Source organism: Mirounga leonina, unplaced genomic scaffold (genome assembly GCF_011800145.1).
Source record: "Mirounga leonina isolate KUSES-001 unplaced genomic scaffold, KU_Mleo_1.0 Mir_170, whole genome shotgun sequence".
Lineage (NCBI taxonomy): Eukaryota > Metazoa > Chordata > Mammalia > Carnivora > Phocidae > Mirounga > Mirounga leonina.
In genome coordinates this window covers 42,093,944-42,110,963 of record NW_023270433.1, presented here as the reverse complement: position 1 = coordinate 42,110,963, position 17,020 = coordinate 42,093,944, and the positions used below count along the sequence as shown (strand labels likewise).

The 17,020-nt window shown below is 46.2% G+C and overlaps 1 protein-coding gene across 4 annotated transcripts in view; it reads right to left on the bottom strand.

The window, feature by feature from the left end:
• The window catches only part of MOB3B (MOB kinase activator 3B), a 212,408-nt gene that overhangs the window by 48,521 nt on the left and 146,867 nt on the right, over positions 1 to 17,020 (bottom strand). For all 4 annotated transcript variants that reach the window (XR_004681303.1, XM_035016523.1, XM_035016525.1 and 1 more), the window contains exon 3: positions 7,097 to 7,299. Coding sequence is in view for 3 of the 4 variants with exons in the window: in XM_035016523.1 (XP_034872414.1) it covers positions 7,097 to 7,299 (203 nt within the window). In the remaining variant the exon portion in view is untranslated. The remainder of the gene's footprint in view (positions 1 to 7,096; positions 7,300 to 17,020) is intronic.

Here is a 17,020-nt window from a genome sequence, read left to right as displayed (position 1 = left end):
ATCTTGCCATTACAGGCCAACCTTGGCTACTGCACTCACCCGAGCATCTCCAAGGGGAGTGCAAGCATGACCTGGCCACCTCTTAGGGGAATAGAAGGTCAGCATATGCTTGGGCCTAGATGAGTTGTGGTGAGGGAGGACTTTATGGAACAAGGCTTTCCAACTCTTTGGTCTCCAAAGTACCCTGGTCCTACGGTATCCATTGTTTTGGCGGGGAGGGGGGGGTAGGGTTTGGAGCTAAAGCCTAAAATCATTAGGTGCATGAACCTCAATCGTTAGCCAACTGGGGGAGGAGTGGGAGCTCTGGTGCGACAGAATGGCAGTAATGGCAGGGAGGGATGGAGAGGAATGTGGTTTAGATATGGAGAAACTGCCAACCACACTTGTTTGAAGTAAAGGGAATATGCTTGAACATGCTAAGAATTCAGTGATGGGTGTTGGACCATGGAGGAGGACCAAGGAGTGAGAATGAACAGGGTTTCTTTTCTTTCTGTGAGGCCCTCTACTATGAGGAGTTTCATCTCCTTCTCATCTCCCTCTTTCCATCTTCTCTCTTCCGTCCCCCATGCAGCCGGGGTGGGTGTGGCAGGGGCCCAGGTGGAGACACGGAGGGAAAACTCAAAATCTGGAGACATATCACAAAGATGAGGTCTTGCCCAAAGTTTGCTCAATGGATCATGATCTTTATAAGATGTCAGTGAGTGATAACCAAAGAAAAAAGATTTCAGGGGGCCAAATGTGGTTAAATTAGGTGGGCTACACAAAACTGAACCAGTTTCTTTATTTCATTGACTTCTCAAAGTCTTTAATCTGCAATTATACACTGTGGGTCTTCAGGGCTGGAGATGATGCAGCATTTTATAAACTCTCTTGACCAAGGGAAGGAAGTCTGTTTTCATTGAGCATTACTTAGGACCAACTTTTTTTTTAAGTATAGTTGACGATAATGTCACATTAGTTTCAGGTGTACAACACAGTGATTGTCAAGTTTATATGTTTCGCTACGCTCACTCGCCATCTGCACCACACAGCGCTATTATAATAGCATTGACTATATTCCCTATGCTGTGCCTTTTATTCCCATGACTTATTCATTCCAGGACTGACATTTTGAGGCATACTCTTCGCCAATACTGATGCTTAAGATTTTTCTTCTTTGCTTTACTTCCCCACCTCACTGAGCTAGCCTCCCATCCTAGAGAAGAAGAGATGAAGGGCTACAAATAGTAATTGCCACATCTGAAAGTAACTGTCATGTAGCATCTCGCCCCTCAGAATGTGGTCTGGGAACCAGCCGCACTGACATCACCTGAGATCAAATTTGCACGCTCAATCCCATTCCAGGTGTACTGAATTGGAATCTACAGTTTGGCAACATGCCCAGGTGATTCATACGCACATTATAGTTTGAGATGAAGATGGAGGGTGCTTGGTAGTAGGCAGTAACCTCAGTAATTCTGATTTGGCATATCTGTGGTGAGGCCCAGGGAAGCACATTTTAAAATATCAGCTCCAGAAGATTCTGATGCAGCTGGTGTGTGGACCCCTATTAAGAAACACTGATTTGATCGAAGAGCTTCTATGGCCCAAGTGACCTGCTTATAAGGTAAAAGGGCAGCACTGTGATAACATTTGGTTTCCCAGCGGCACTTCTGCAAGGTAGGTCTACCAATCACCTTCATCCTTAGAAATAAGGAAATAGCAACCTGGAGACAGGAGAAGGCCCTGGACCAAGGTCACCCAGGGGTCAGCAGGTGCATGAGGGCAAGCAAGCCCCCTCCTGCCTTTCCTCCCCACCTCCCCCAGCCTCTCTCCTCCTCCCTCATCAGCTCTTTATTCAGCAGCGACTGCACTGCTAACAGCCCTCTCTGAGTCTGCTTTTGTGTTTAGTGAAAGGCCAACAAAACACTGCTGGTTATTTGTGCTTGCTAATGATAATTCTGATTAGCTCAATTCTGTCAGCTGACTCCCAGGCTGCCAGGGGCCCACAGCAGCCTGCTTATTCAATCAGGGCCTGGCCCATTTTCTAATTACTACCATCATTTGGGCTCGTTTCCTCCAACTGTGAATTTGCTTGAGTTCAACTCATCTTCAGCTGTTGCATTTACATGAGAAATGGCTCATCTGTCACGTCTGTGTCTGTGCTCCTGTCCCCCCTCCCTGTTGGAGACCAGATGAAATGAGTTCCCAGGCTGCTGCTGACCAGCAGGTCCCAGTGGGAGCCATGAGGCAAGCCCTCATCACTGGGTTGGCCAGAGTGACCTCTTCCCAGCTTCTGAATTCCAAATTGTATTCCCACTCTGAGGCCTGAAAGGGTGACCCACTGTCCCAGTTTGCCAGGGACCGAGAATTTTCCCAGGACATGAGACTTTTAGTGCCAAATCAGGGAGGGTCAGTCACCTGGACATAGTAGGATGAGAGCGTTCAACAACCCCCCGGTGATCTAGTTGGAATCTGAAACAGAACTGCCTGGAAGCTGGGGTCCCATTTTTCTCTGTCAGGCCCAAGACTGATGATGCATCCCCTCACAGCTCTGTGCCTAATTTTGCTTTTAATTTCTACTGCTAATCCAATAGGATGAAGCTTTATTTCCAACAGTGAATAAATGGAAGTCTGCTGGCATGTTCTAGGATGAGGTAGCTCCAAGGGAGGAACGACTGGTGTGTTACCCCTTTGAATGGAGGCACATCATCCCCAAAATACTCTTCCTAATCCAGAACACATTAAACATTTAGAATGTACTTGGCAACTTGGGCATGTGAGCCTTATATCCTGTAAACTCCCAGCCCTCAAAGAGCTGACCATCCCGTGAGAGACACCGATACAAATACGATAAACTCTGTTACAACGCTACCTAGGGGATCACTAAGATGGCAAGAGGTCACGGGAGCTGGGAAGGGAGAACTGGGGTACCTCTGCTTCCCATATGCCAGCTACTTAATGTTCATTATCTCATTTAACAGCCAACATTTCCTAAGCACTTACCATGTGACTAATCCATTTAATTTTTACAACAATTCAAGTATTATACCCATTCTATGAATGAGGAAAATGAGGCTTGGAAAAACCAACCATCTCGCTCAAGACTGCAAGTTAGTAAATGAAGAGTTTGAACCCAGAGAGCCTGAGTCTTATTTTGAAGCACGGAGACTGTATCTCCTACCCTGGTGGTGTGCTGGGTTCCCCACACCACCAGGGTGCTGGACACTCAGTCAACATCAGACAAAAGCTACAGGGTAGGCGCTGGGAACCGAGGCGGGTGGCTGTGCGTGGAGAAAGCGTGGCAGAGAGAAACAGAAGGTGGCGTGTCTGCGTTCTACATTCCAAGGCATGATGGCAGGAATGTCCCACTGGAGGTGTGGGAACTCGGGGAATGCTGACATTCTAAAGGAAACTGGCAGGTCGCATGCTGCCCTTCTGGCCCTTTGCCGCCTTCAATTCTAAAGAATGAATGCTACAATGTGAAGCCAAATGCCTGACTTCTTTATCATCCTTCCAGGGCAGAAGATGAGTGTGTCATGATTTTACATTTTTTAGACTGCATGTAAATTTTTTTTTTTTTTTTTTTGAGAGAGAGACAGAAACAGAGGTACAGAGAGAGAGCAAGAGTGGGGAGGAGGAGAAGCAGGCTCCCTGCTAAGCAGGGAGCCTGACGTGGGGCTCGATCCCAAGACCCTGACACCATGACCTGGGCCAAAGGCAGACACTTAACCGAATGAGACACCCAGGCACCCCTGCATCTGTAAATTCTTGAAAGCCTCTTTCTCATGCCTTGGAACATCTGAATAACTTATGTTGCATATATACGGAATTTGATATATGCAAATCAAGGAAAAATGTGTTGATTTGACATACTATGGCTGGTTTTAATATGTTCATTGCTATAGTCCACTTAGACGTTAGGTATTCTGCGGTGCCTGGGTGGTTCAGGCGGTTAAGCGTCTGACTCTTGGTTTCAGCTCAGGTCATGATCTCAGGGTCCTGAGATGGAGCCCCAGGTCAGGATCTGTGCTCAGCATGGAGTCTCCCTCTGCTCTTCCCCCCTATACTTGCTCGCTCTCTCTCTCTAAAATAAAATCTTAAAAAAAAGAAGTTAGGTATTGTAGCACTATCAACTACTGAAAGTGCTCATTTCAGTAATAACAATCCACAAATCCAGTATTTTTAATGGACACTGGACTGTGCTAAGTATCCAGAGCCTGACATTATATAATTATTGTCCTCAAAAACATCCTCAATCTCTTTCTGTTACTTCATAGGTTTTGTTTGTGTAAAATGAACACATAATTTCAGATAATTCAGCATGGAAAACACGTGTTAATATGTAAAAGCATTAAAATTAATCACCCTGCAATTACAATTAAGAAAACAGAAAGGTAGGAAGGACACTGTTTCAAGCCAGATTTAAATAAAAGGTTCTAGGGGAAAAACTGATACCCTTCTTGCTCACTTCCACTGTTAATAACTCTTGGTTAATCCAGTCAGTTTCTCCCCAAGCCTCCAAAGAGGCTTTCATCTGGAGTCCTGGGCTGTTCGGGGCCTTTCTGCGACTCTAGTCTTCCAGCCAGCTCCTGGCACTGCTAGGCGTTAGAATCCATGGGGCTTTTCTCCAGTGACAGAAAATAACTGGGAGTATTTTGATGGCAAAGAAAGGCCTTCTCTACTGGCTCATGCTCAGCTTTGTCTTACAATGGCCTTTATTAAAGCTTCTGGACATAAAGAAGAAATTGACTTTCGGCTCTATCCGATGTTTCTGCTCCTTTAGCTCAGTGAAACCGAAACAGTGAGTGCTTAGGAGAGCCTCTTCCTTCGCGTGGAACCTTGGGGAAGGTAATTCCCCTCATGGTTTCTCCACCCTCTTCATTTCCACAGCCCCTAGTCACTCTTTCCTTTGTCCTTGACATTTTCTAAAATTAGCTTTATCAACTCTTCCCAGTCTTTGAACTCCCTTGAGCTGTTTGCACAACCTTTTCTTCTTGTTAACCCACACTTGCCTTTAAGCAGGACAGAGTAGGAGAAATCAACCAGGAAGTATTTCAGCTTCTATCCACACTGTCCAACTGAATTCAGAGACAACTTGGTTCCTACCCCCCAATAACTTTCTAGAAAACTGTTGTGAAAGAAAATGAAAACAAGCACTTCCTTAGCCAGTGAGATAACTTATTTGTGCCCAGAAAGTCTTGCTTTGTTCCAGAACACTTAGTGATGCAAACAAAAATATTTTTTACATGTACTCTTATAGCACAATAATAGATTTCAAGTTGAGAAACTCTAATGGTGATATATAAATTTCTTTGCCAGATACAGGTACTGTACCATATTAAGCATGCCTTTTTCCTTCTTTTGTATTTTTTTTTTTTAAGCATTTGGAGTCAAGCACTTAGATCTTTTAGCCGAATTTCCAGTCTTTTTTTTTTAAAGATAATATTTATTTATTTGTCAGAGAGACAGAGGGAGAGAAAGAGCTCACACAAGCATGGGGAGTGACACGCAGAGAGAGAAGCAGGCTTCCCACTGAGCAGGGAGTCCGATGTGGGGCTCGATCCCAGGACCCTGGGATCATACCTGGAGCCAAAGGCAGACACTTAACCGACTGAGCCACCCAGGTGTCCCTTATTGTGATTCTTTAACATCATGAACTTGCTGACCCTGGAGGGACTGGCCCTCCCAGGGCTAGCCAATTCCTAGATGTAGTAAACAACTCACCCTCCAGCTGTTTACTCCCCAGTCAATACAAACTAATCAATCCAGAGCTCATCCAACCCCCTCCTCTATGCCTCTCACCCTTAGGGCTACTACTGCCCCCCCATCACCCTAGGTCCAGGTACCACACAATTAAGACAGCCCCTAATCCCCAAAGCCTCCTGAAATGATTCAAATTAGTCAATTCAATTCTAATCCTGCTTAGTTCGACTCACCTGTTCCTTCCCAGAGAAACCACAATAAAGGCTTTTGCCCACATTTTCCCTTCTCCTCTGCCTCTGACCAGCCTTGGTGGCTACCCGCGTGCCCCCCCTCTTTCCCCATGACACGGTGTGCCCCCTTCTCTTCGGATCCATGAGTATAATAATCTATCTTTTCAATGGCAATTGTTTTCCTGATCTGTTGGCCTCACCATACATAAGTAACAATAAAACCTCGATTTAAAAAATACATAAAGAGAAAGGAAGACGGACTAGCAAAAGACCACAGCCTGGCCTCTGCTTTGCTCATTATTCAAATGGACTTGGATGAAAGTTAGTTGCCCTGTCAGTTATATTTAGCAAAACTGCCACTTTTAGTGTTCCAAGAAAAAAGAATGATTTTAGTATAACGCACTGTATTATACTGGTTAAGAAAGTACTCAGTAGAGCCGACTAGAAACAGCTGTGATGAGGACATCCACATTAAGCCACTACATGTTACAAAAGATGCTGGGAGTTTTAAGGTTCCTTGGCTTCTAGAGCACACAGATTGAGTCCAACTGTAAAAACACCTTATGGAGCAAATACAAGGAGCCCCCATTCACCTAAACAATCATGGTGAAGTTTTTTTAAATCAAATGTTCTGGATTTTAAATATATCCCATTAAAACTGCATCACGGGAGATTCAGTATGAAAAGCAAAGTCCCTGAGATACTGTACTCTCATCTGGGGCTTACTTCTGTCTCTAGCTCTGGAGTCAAAGCTACTCCAAGGCAGTTTTGCTTAACTTTGCATGCCCAGCAGCGGACACACAGTGGGTGCTAAATATATGGTTCCCGAGTGAAAGAATGTTTCTCATTATCTTTAAACAGATGATGTAAGAGATCAAAGATGCTCATTTAAGGGATTATGTAAATCGGTGGCTAGTTTTGGAGCTGAGAATGAAAGCTACTCCCTCTGGCCCAAACCATTACGATCCCACTACATTTTGCCACCGCTCGGAGAGAAATGCAAGACCCTATGTGGTGATGGCAGTGGACATCCTGGCGTCTTCTGACCCTTACGCCCACCTCTCCCTCCTGGCTAACGGCCCCCCACGAGTGAGCCCTTTGCGTGGGCCTGACAGTGTGCTGTGACCAATGGCTGAGCTCCTGGGGGCCGCTTGGGTGGCAGCCTGCTCAGCGACACTCACCAAAGGCTCTAGCTCCTTGCGGTCGATGAGGTTCATCTCTGTGACGAAGTAATAGAAGTGCTTGTAGCAGGTGTTGACGTGGGCCTCCGCACCCATCACAATGACCCGGTCAAAGTGGTGGATGTAGACGTGGACGAAGACGCGGAAAAGGCGGCACAGGATCTTCTTGCAGATCTGAAGGAAGTTCTTTGGGAAGGGAACACCTAAAGAAGTCAAAAAAAGAAGAGAGAGAACAAAGCCGTGATGGGAAAGCTCCAGAAGCCCGGGAGCGCACGTGCGAGGCTGGAGAACCGTCCTGCACGCGAGCCTCCAGGTCAGCCTGCAGATGCCTGGCTCTGCGTGGGCAGCGGCATCAGCCACGCCTAAAAAAAGTGGCTGATGATGCTGTTATGTTTAAATACCAACAATGACCAGGAAGAGACCAAAAAAATTAATGAAAATATATGCATATATATTCATATGTATTTGGTTTTATTTACATACAAATATTTGCTTTTATTTATATATAAATATTAAATATTGATTTTTACATAGAAATGTGTGTTCTCCCTTCTTGCTCCCCACCCTCCCCTTTATAGAGCACAAGAAGGTTCATTTTCCTCTTACATCTAATCTAAGAGAACTAGAGGGAGACGGGTGCTCCCGGACAGAGTAACAGGGGGCCGCGGGGACTGCAGCAAATCGGAAAGCACCTTCTCCTCAAAGGGAGTAGTGGCGGCAAAACTCCAGCCAACAGTGGCCCGACGGGACAGAGGCCCAGGGCTCTTAGAACTTCTGATTTTTCAAGATAATTCAGGAATCTGGAGTTCTATGTGAACTTGCTACATTTTTTAAACATGAACGACGAATCTAAAGTTTTAAAAAATACCAGTGGTCAAAACAAGACATCTTTCTAGCTTAATGTGGCACACAGGCTGCCCGTGTGCAAATTCTGATCCAAATTCCTCCAGAGATTCACTGTTTCCAGGGTGGGCAAATGCAACAACCTCCACAGACAGTGGACATTACACTTATCCCCACTTCATCTCCTCGAGGAAGGTAAGAGTGGGTTATGGGGCCAGAGGGGGCACCTTAAGTGGTAACATGTTGTAAGTTAAACAGACTTTGAATTCCTGCTCTGCAACTTATCCAGCTGTATGACCATGGCCGAGAGATTTAACCTCTGGGAGCTTCAGTTCTTCCATATGTAAATAAAAATTCCAACAGTTGGGAGGATTAGACACAGAAAAAAATTCCAGTGGTTGTGAGGATTAGCAGTGGTGCCCAGACAACTCTGGTTTCTCATCTATAAAAGAAGGGTCATAATAAGGCCTTCCTTGCATGAGTAGGAGGGTGTTAACACGAGTAAAATCCCTCGACAGTGCCTCGAACAGAGGAAGAGCTCACTAAATAGGAAGGACCCTCCTTCTCTCTGCACTGTAAGGTCTGCAGCATTTAGCTGTTGTTATAAGGAATGTATTACCTTTATCAAGAAAAGGTAGACATGGCTACAACCTTTCAACAGAATTGCAGAGTGTGCTTAGGGTGGGCTCCTGGTCCCTGTCCATCCCTCCACAGGGTCCCAGTGGCAGCTGTCTGGTGAGATACTCTGTAATGGGATCACCTGGGACCCCCAGGGCACGATGAGAGAGACAGAACATGACTGGCAAATGGCAGGCGCAAGATCCGCCTCCCTGGGGCCCGGCACCGATACCAGCTTTTCTTCGAACACAAAGTGGGACCTATCAAATGAACGCAGGGAGAGACTCGGGCACAGCGTGGCAGCTGTCTGGGCAACAGATGCTGGGATTTGGGGATGGAGGTGAGGTAACACTGGGGAGTGGGGAGCCCCTCGCAGAGATTACGGGTGGTTTTCTATGCTGAGGAGGGGCCAGCAAAAAGCTGCCAGGCTGGGGAAGGGTCTGGAGTCTTCAGAGAAGCCCAAGTCCCAGAGGTGATGGAATCTCCCTCTAAGCGTGTTCCCATCAGAAGGGGAGCCCCGTAACCCACACAGTGACAACACCAAGGGTTGACATGTTTCCTTTACAACCTATCTGCAAAGTGGGCTTTACTACTCAGATGTCACAGATGACTAACACTGAAACTCTGAAGCACAGATTAACTTGCCCCAGGCTATTTAGTCAAAAAGGTGCAGGGCTGGGAAGTGGACCAAGTCAGCCTGGTTCTCAACACCAAAAGATCTGGTTATGTTTGGAGTGTAACACTCTTTCTCTGCCAAGGATAGAGGCACAGCTCGATGGCTAAGTGTAACGAGGCATCCAAAGGTTACTCTTGGTGGTACAGAAATAGGATTTAAAAAAAAAAAAAGTAGTGGGAAGTGAGAGAAGTCTGAAAAAAGTCTATGTCCTTGGCAGTCAAAGATTCAAGGTGATAAGAGGTCAGCTAATACACTCCGCTGCCTTCAAGGAGATATGTGTTTTCTCTGTTCATGCCTTAGGAACCTGGGACTAACAGAAAAGGCCAACATTTACTGAGCACTTACTATGTTCCAGGGACTAAGCCAAGAGCTTTACATGGATTAGCTGATTGAATTCTGACAAGGCTTGAAGGCAGGTACTATTATTGTTTCCATCGCAAAGATGGGAAAACAGACTTGGGAAAATTAAGTAGCTGCCCAAGGTCACCCGGCTGGCAAATAGTAGGGGAGGGGCCTGGAGCCAGGTCTGTCCAACTCCAAAGCCCAGGACCACCTTGAAAACCTGAGATGCTCCTCTGGGGCTCTGCACACACCCCCAGCTCTGTGGCCCTTCCTTTATGTGTGGTCTGAGCCCCCGTGGTGGGTTTACCTTTCACTCCCCCTGCCTCCAACTCACCAGCTGCCAGGGAACACGGGGAGTCTCAGCTGTACCATTTCACCTGCTTGATCAGCCCCACACCCCACACACTGACTGCAGGCAAGGCAGTCTCGGGCACATTGAGGATGTTCATGGCAATTGCTAGGTCCCTCTAGATGGTCCCCCATTTGCATCTTTCCCCCATCCCTGTTCTGCTCAGCTCTGAACTCTTGGCTCTCCCTTCCATCCCGTACCTGGTCTCTGGCCGTGTCTTTGTCCTAGAACTTGGCTTGCCTCTTGTCTCTCCCTTTTGGACCACGGCTAGAAATGATCATTAGAGTAGTGGAGAGGAGTGGCTTTGAGATTCTGGAAGACCTAGTTTTAAAGTCCTCGTCCTACAATTTATTTGCTGTACAGGCAGGTTACTTCATCACTCTTCTGCACTGTAAAATCAATAAAAATATTGGCTTTGTAGTGTCCTTATACTAGTATCTGTACTGAAACGGTCCTTAGTGGGAACTGTCAGACTAAATTCTACTTTTGTTATTTCTCACTTGAACTCCTCCGGTAGGTAAAACCCAGGCTCAGCATCTCTTGACTCTAGCTGCAAAGTTGGATCAGACTCTTCCACCATTCCCTCTCTTACATGTAATTCATTCTTCAAAAGTGAACATTGCAAATGGTTCGAGTTAGGATGTGCTCAGCATGCACCAGTCACCTCAGGCCACCTCTGGAAGCTGAGAAGTCCTGGGCTGGGAGTTCTAGGGAGCCCAGGAACCCCAGCAGGCTCTCGGCTGAACCAGAGAGAAAATCCCAGCTCACAGAGCATGGGGTTGAGAATAAGAAAGCTTCTGGGTGCCTGGGTGGCTCTGTCGGTTGAGTGTCTGCCTTCGGCTTAAGTCATGATCTCAGGGTCCTGGGATCGAGCCCCATGTCCAGCTTCCTGCTCAGAGGGGAGTCTGCTTCTCCCTCTCCCTCTGCCTGCAGCTCCCCCTGCTTGTGCTCTCTCTCTCTCAAATAAATAAATAAAATCTTAAAAGAAATAAAAAGAATAAGAAAGCTACATAGAAGTTGGGAAATTCATTCAATATCATCTATGGGTTCAGGGGCCATTTCTATGTATTTTAGCTCTTTTCTCCCCTTCTCTTCTGCCTTCCAGGTATTCAGATTTGTGTGTGTGTCCATGTGCATGTGTATGTATATGTGCATGTACGTATATGTATATATGTATCTGTATATGTGTGCATGTTTGTGTGTATGTATATGTATGTGTATATATGTGTGCATGTGTCTGTGCGTATGTATATGCATGTATATGTGTGTGTTTGTATGTGCATGCATGTGTATATGTGTGTGCATATGTGTATATGTGTGTTGTATGTGTATGAATGTGTGTGCATTATGCATATGTCTATGTGGCATGCGTGTCTGTGTGTGTTTTAAATAAACTTTCAGAAGGTGGGAAGTAGAAGAGATCATTCCTTTGGAGGTAAAGAACTGGATGTCCACCCCTTTGGTGGACTCTGGAACTATCTCTACCTGTGTAACTGGCTACATGGCAGCAAGATAAGGCAAGACTCGGCCCTACTGATCAACTCCCTTCCTTGACAGTCCTCAGAGGGACCAGCTCATGAAATTGGATTAGTCTGAGGGTTTTTGTCTCTGTGGTGCTAAGAAGTATCCAATCTTCATTAAATAGCCAAAGGAAAGGGAGCCCTGAGTGATGCGTGATTTGCAGTGTGTCCCAGAACACTCTGAGCAGTGGTATTATAGTTGCAGTTTTATTTTTTTGTTTTAAGATTTATTTATTTATTTAGAGAGAGAAATCCTCCAGCAGATTCCCTGCTGGGCATGGAGCCCAATGCGGGACTCCATCTCAGGACCCTGAGATCCTCACCTGAGCTGAAATCAAGAGTCGGACACCTAATAGACTGAGCCACCCAGGCGCGCCTGGCAGTTTTGTTCTTTTTTTTTTTAAGTAACAGAGGCTTAGCTGAGTTAAAGTATTTGCCCCTAGCCCCACAGCTAAAGGGAAGTAATGGTTTGGCTCTAAAAGTCAGGTTTTTTTCTTTTGCATCCTGTTACTATGGGCTCCATGGTGGTAGGGAACAGACCAGCATTTTATGACCTGCACTTAGCCCAGGACCTGGCTTATAGAAGGAGCTTGAAAAATATGTGTTTGCTGGCTTTAAATGGCTACAGTCCAGCAGTAGGAAGAATGACAGGCTAATGAATCATCACAAATGGATGCTGGGCTTGTTACAATGATGGCCTGCACCTGAGGGAACGGTATGTTGGCTGGATCTGGGCAAAGGGCAGTCTACGTGGACACGTGGCCCCACTGACCCAGCTCAGGACCACATCCAGTGTCCTGTCCCTCTGCTTCTCTTGTGTTTGTGAGATATTATGGACCCTCCACTTTTGTATTTCCCAAGACATGTTTTAAAACTCACTAATTTGGGAGAGCCTTGGCTAAAAAAAGAGGGTCATGAGATCAAATGTATTTGCAAAAATTCTGCTTTCATAGAGGTTTACAGTGTATCTCTGCATGGGAAAGGACCTGAGAATTCCTGTAGCAAAAAGTCCTATTTTACCCTGAACCCCTCTTTCCCCCCTCATAATATCTATCGGTTTAAAACACAGAGCCTGTAACAAAAGCCTGGCTTTTGTTTCTATCTCACTCTACCTCCTACTCACAATGCAGTCATATGCAAATGGTTAGTCCCTCTAAGCCTCAATTCACCGCCCCCCCCCCCCCGTAGAAAGAAAAGAGGTTGATGTCATCTGTAGCTCCTGAGGTTGTTATGAGGATTAAATAAATGTATAAAAGGCTTTGCTTAATGCCTTGTGGACAGTAAGCACTCTCTTGTGAACTGTTACTTTTAGTATCCCATGGACCCAATGCTCTTCAGAAAATACTTTGGGATTAAATTCCTCCTGCATATTTATTTTTCAGGAGGGCACTTTGGGTATTAACACATCAGTTCTGAACTTACAAAGAACTCAGAGTGGCTATGTTCTGCCTTACGTTATTTTCTACAAGGTTCTCATACTTACATCTTGTCTAATTGTAAGTTCCCTGAACAAAGAGATGGTTTTATATTTTGAGTCTGCCTTTAAAAGTACCTGGCACAGGGCTAGGTGGGGAGTAGTCATCCATCAGAATTGAATCATAAAAGAGCAGTGATCTTATTTAGTCGAGATGTGAGTCTATCTATCATCTCCTCTTTGGGGCAGGGAAAAAGGCTCCAGCAGAAATGATAGCCTTTTGCCAGGATCTTGATATGGTCCTGGCATGGGAGGCTGCACACTGCTTTTGGTGAAAAGGAAGGAGAGCTCTGTGATAAGAACATTTTGATCTTACCTATGGGGTGGGAAGAAAAAACCTGAAACTCCTCTTTTCTTATCATTAAAACCTCCCTTCTTTGCCTTTCAACGTATTTTTTTTTCAGGTGGTGATCATTAATTTTCAGTTACCGTGCTCAATTAGAAAGTTAATGGCAGACAGTATTAACCAGTAGCTCTAACTGAAGTAGACTGCACGTCTGAAGTGTCTGGAGTTAAACTTTGACTAGTCTTATAATAATTGAGACAAACCATGTGACCATAATCACAAATAGATGTGCACTGATTGATATAGAAAACAACCTTTGATCGGAAGGTCTTCACGTGATTTGCAATCACTAATTGAGTCTCAGGGCACCCCGAGCCACATCCCATGACTCTCAGATTCAAGCTGGAAAATTTCATACTTTAAGTTGTTCCAAAATGAGAAGATGTGTTCAGAAGAGTGTTCTCCAAAGAGGTGATAGACAGACAGACAGACACACACACACACACACACACACCTTTGGATCTGGATGGTCTTGGGTTATGTGATGGAGCTTGGTCTCTGCAAATGGGTCAGTAATGAAATGAAGTTGGTGAACCTAAAACAGGGCCAGGCTGAGCTCAGATGCCAGAGTGAGCTGAGGCAAAATGTCTGGCCAGAGGTCAGAATCCCAAACCAATCACTCATAGGTGGTTCCGGTAGGAATTTGCCCAACCATTAGACTCAAAGCAAGGCTAGAGTTTGCTGGACGATCGGGCCAAGGAGGGAGCTAAGCCAGAGAGTTGGGATGAAGGCAGAGGGTGAGGTGAGCCTGCAGGGCCCGGACTCTCCTGAAGGCCTGACAGGCAGTGCCCAGCTCTGCCTCCGCTGTTCGGGAAGACGTGGTGCTCGGCAGGGAGTCAGCATCTGACGGGGCCTGCAGAGTTCATGAATGTGCCTAACCACAACTTTCTGATCTCCAAGCCACATTCAGTACCAGCACTAAATCGAGCATGGAATATACTAATTTCTCTGGGGCCCCATGTGGATTTGCCTTTTATCTCTGACTTAGTAAATCTCCGTTCTCCCAAACAAAATTTAATAAAAAATTCCAGTAATTTCTGAGCTTCAATCCGTTTTCTTTCTTCTTTCCTCCTCTTTCCTCCCTTGCACTAGGCAGATGCCCCATTCAATCCTTCCTTTGCGGACACCCCTGAAAGAAAATAAGCTGTCTAAATGGCTTATGTTTCCTTTTTTACCCTGTTATGGGAGCTGCAAAGGGAAAGAGTCCCTCAGAGAATGCAGAAATGCTTGGGATGATGGGGCCACAGACTGGAGACAAAGGTCCCAAACTCAAACAAGAGCTGGGGGTAGTTTCTGTGTTCAGTGAAACTCATTCCTGTTCTCATCATCTTCTCTCTTTTCTGTGGAAGAGAAGGCCCAATGTCTGGTGCAGGATCACACCGGGTTGGACCCGGACCACGGAGGTAGAGAGAGTAAGGGCTAGGCGGTGGTCTCCAGCAACACCAGACAACTGCCCTCAAACACCCCAGGTCCCACAAGTAGTCGGCAGATGTTCCAGCCTGTCCTTTACCTAGTTAATGCCTCTACTTTCTTTCTTTCTTTTTTTTTTTTTTTAAAGATTTTATTTATTTTTTGACAGAGAGAGAGACAGCGAGAGAGGGAACACAAGCAGGGGGAGTGGGAGAGGGAGAAGCAGGCTTCCCGCTGAGCAAGGAGCCCGATGTGGGGCTCGATCCCAGGACCCCGGGATCATGACCTGAGCCGAAGGCAGATGCTTAACGACTGAGCCACCCAGGTGCCCCAATGCCTCTACTTTCTTAAGAGCTCTGCCCAGGTTGTCTGACATCTGCGATCTGCTCCTGAAACTTTCTGAGCACATAGCCCAGATGGTAATTCCACACAGCTCTGTGGGAATCCCTGACCCAGGGCCAGCCCATCTCCTAGACTGTACCCTCCCTGATGGTCCTCACGGCTGATCCTCAGTGCCTACCACGGAGCCTGGAGCAGGCTGGGTGTGTAACCAATGCTTGCACATGCTGGATGGAGGGCTGGGCTCTTAGGCCACATGCTGACCCTGAAATCAAAGCTCAGAAAGGCAAGGGGACTGGCTGGCCTGGGATTTACAGCGAGTTTGTGATGAAAAGGGACCTGCATCCCAGCCTCTCGGATTCCAGAGCCTGTGCTCTTTTTACTCTTGCTAGAATACTCGACAGGCTGTTCTCACGGCTCCTTCCATCCCTCTTCAATCCTACTGGCAGAGTTGGGGAAGCAAAGCTTGTTAAAAGACGAAGGTGGACAAGGGAGGTTTGGCTCTCACTTCCCCAAACGCATGTGTCATCCAGGGTTAAGGAGAGTGGTTAAGCGTCTGGCCCTGGTGTCCATCATACTTGGGTTCACACTCTAGCTGTGGACCATCCGCGTTTCTTGTTCTTGAGGAAGCGTGCTAAGTTCCAAGAGGCTCGTTTCCTGATCCGAGAAATGGGGATAATGATACCGAGGCTTCTGTGAGATGGTGATTTTAAACACAAGCATAGTACCAGGAGGCACCCAGGGGGCACTCAGTTAAGTAACAGCCAATGTTACTGTGGTTAGGAAGTTTGGGCTCTTCCTCATCGAAGCCAAGGGTGCGGAGAAGGGCAAATGAAACAGGAGAGAGCAAGTTACCTTTTCTTCGAAAGGGCAAACTCTCCTGAAAAGTGGATTTGGGGAGATATCCTGAGAGTTGTCCGAGGAGTTTCCACATGACACAAAATGAAACCTAGTAACGTTCTGGCCAATCCTTTTGGGACCCCTGATGGCACACGAATAACACCCAGAAATGCCCACATTTCTCCTTAAAACAGTCGCTCCTGTCTGAGGGCATCTGTGTTGTCCTTTATGCCTTTGGAGTCCGGTAACTGAGGAGAGCACCTATGAAACTCCCTGTGCAAGTCATAAAATTCACTCATTCTCAATAGTTCATGAATAAAAACAACATCCCACACACGTGGGAAAAGAAAACAGACCTCCTCTGGCAGCGTGGCTGAGAACATACCATTTCCAAAACACTTGCAAAACAAAATGCAATTGGATCATGAGGAAAACAATGAAGAAAAAACTCATAACACAGATCTGTTTCTTAAAAATACACATCTTCCTCCTCTTTGCTGACTCTGCTGCCCATCCCATCCACATTCTCCTGCCTCCTGCAAAATGCATATACATATATATATATATATACATAGAAGCCTCATGCTTTTGCTGATGAAAAGTCAGCTGCAGAGGACTGATTCCTCTAAGCAGATGTTTTGTGTTATCTCAGTGCGTTCCTCAAGAAAGTGTCTGTTCATCATGCCAAGGAAAACAATCCCGTGTAGCAAGACTTTGTTCCTCTGCCTAAAAAAAAGGAAAAAAAAGCCCCCAAACAAGCTGACAGCTGCAAATGGTTAGAAATAAAGTGGCTACTACTCTGTTCTCCACCTCCCTCTGCCCTTCGCCAGAGCCCGCTGTGTTGCCCTCTGACCTATAATCACAGTGGTGGGACTGAAGGAAGAGAGACGAGCATGGGATAATCCGCTCTAAACAGACTGTTAGTTCTTTCAGACGTGCCATTTGCTGGGCAGAGGAAGTGCTGTTTCAGCCACCCAAAGGAGCGGCTGTAAATACAATGTGCCTGCCTGTCTCACTTTCCTCTGCTCCCCAATGTCACTTCTCTGGGGTTGGAGGCTGTTCCTCATCTGCCCCTCCGTCCGCAGGATGTCTGCCCTCACCCTCTGCTGGCATGGCACGGAGGAGGAAGGAGACTGAGAAAGACCCAGCAAAACCCGAAGAAGATAC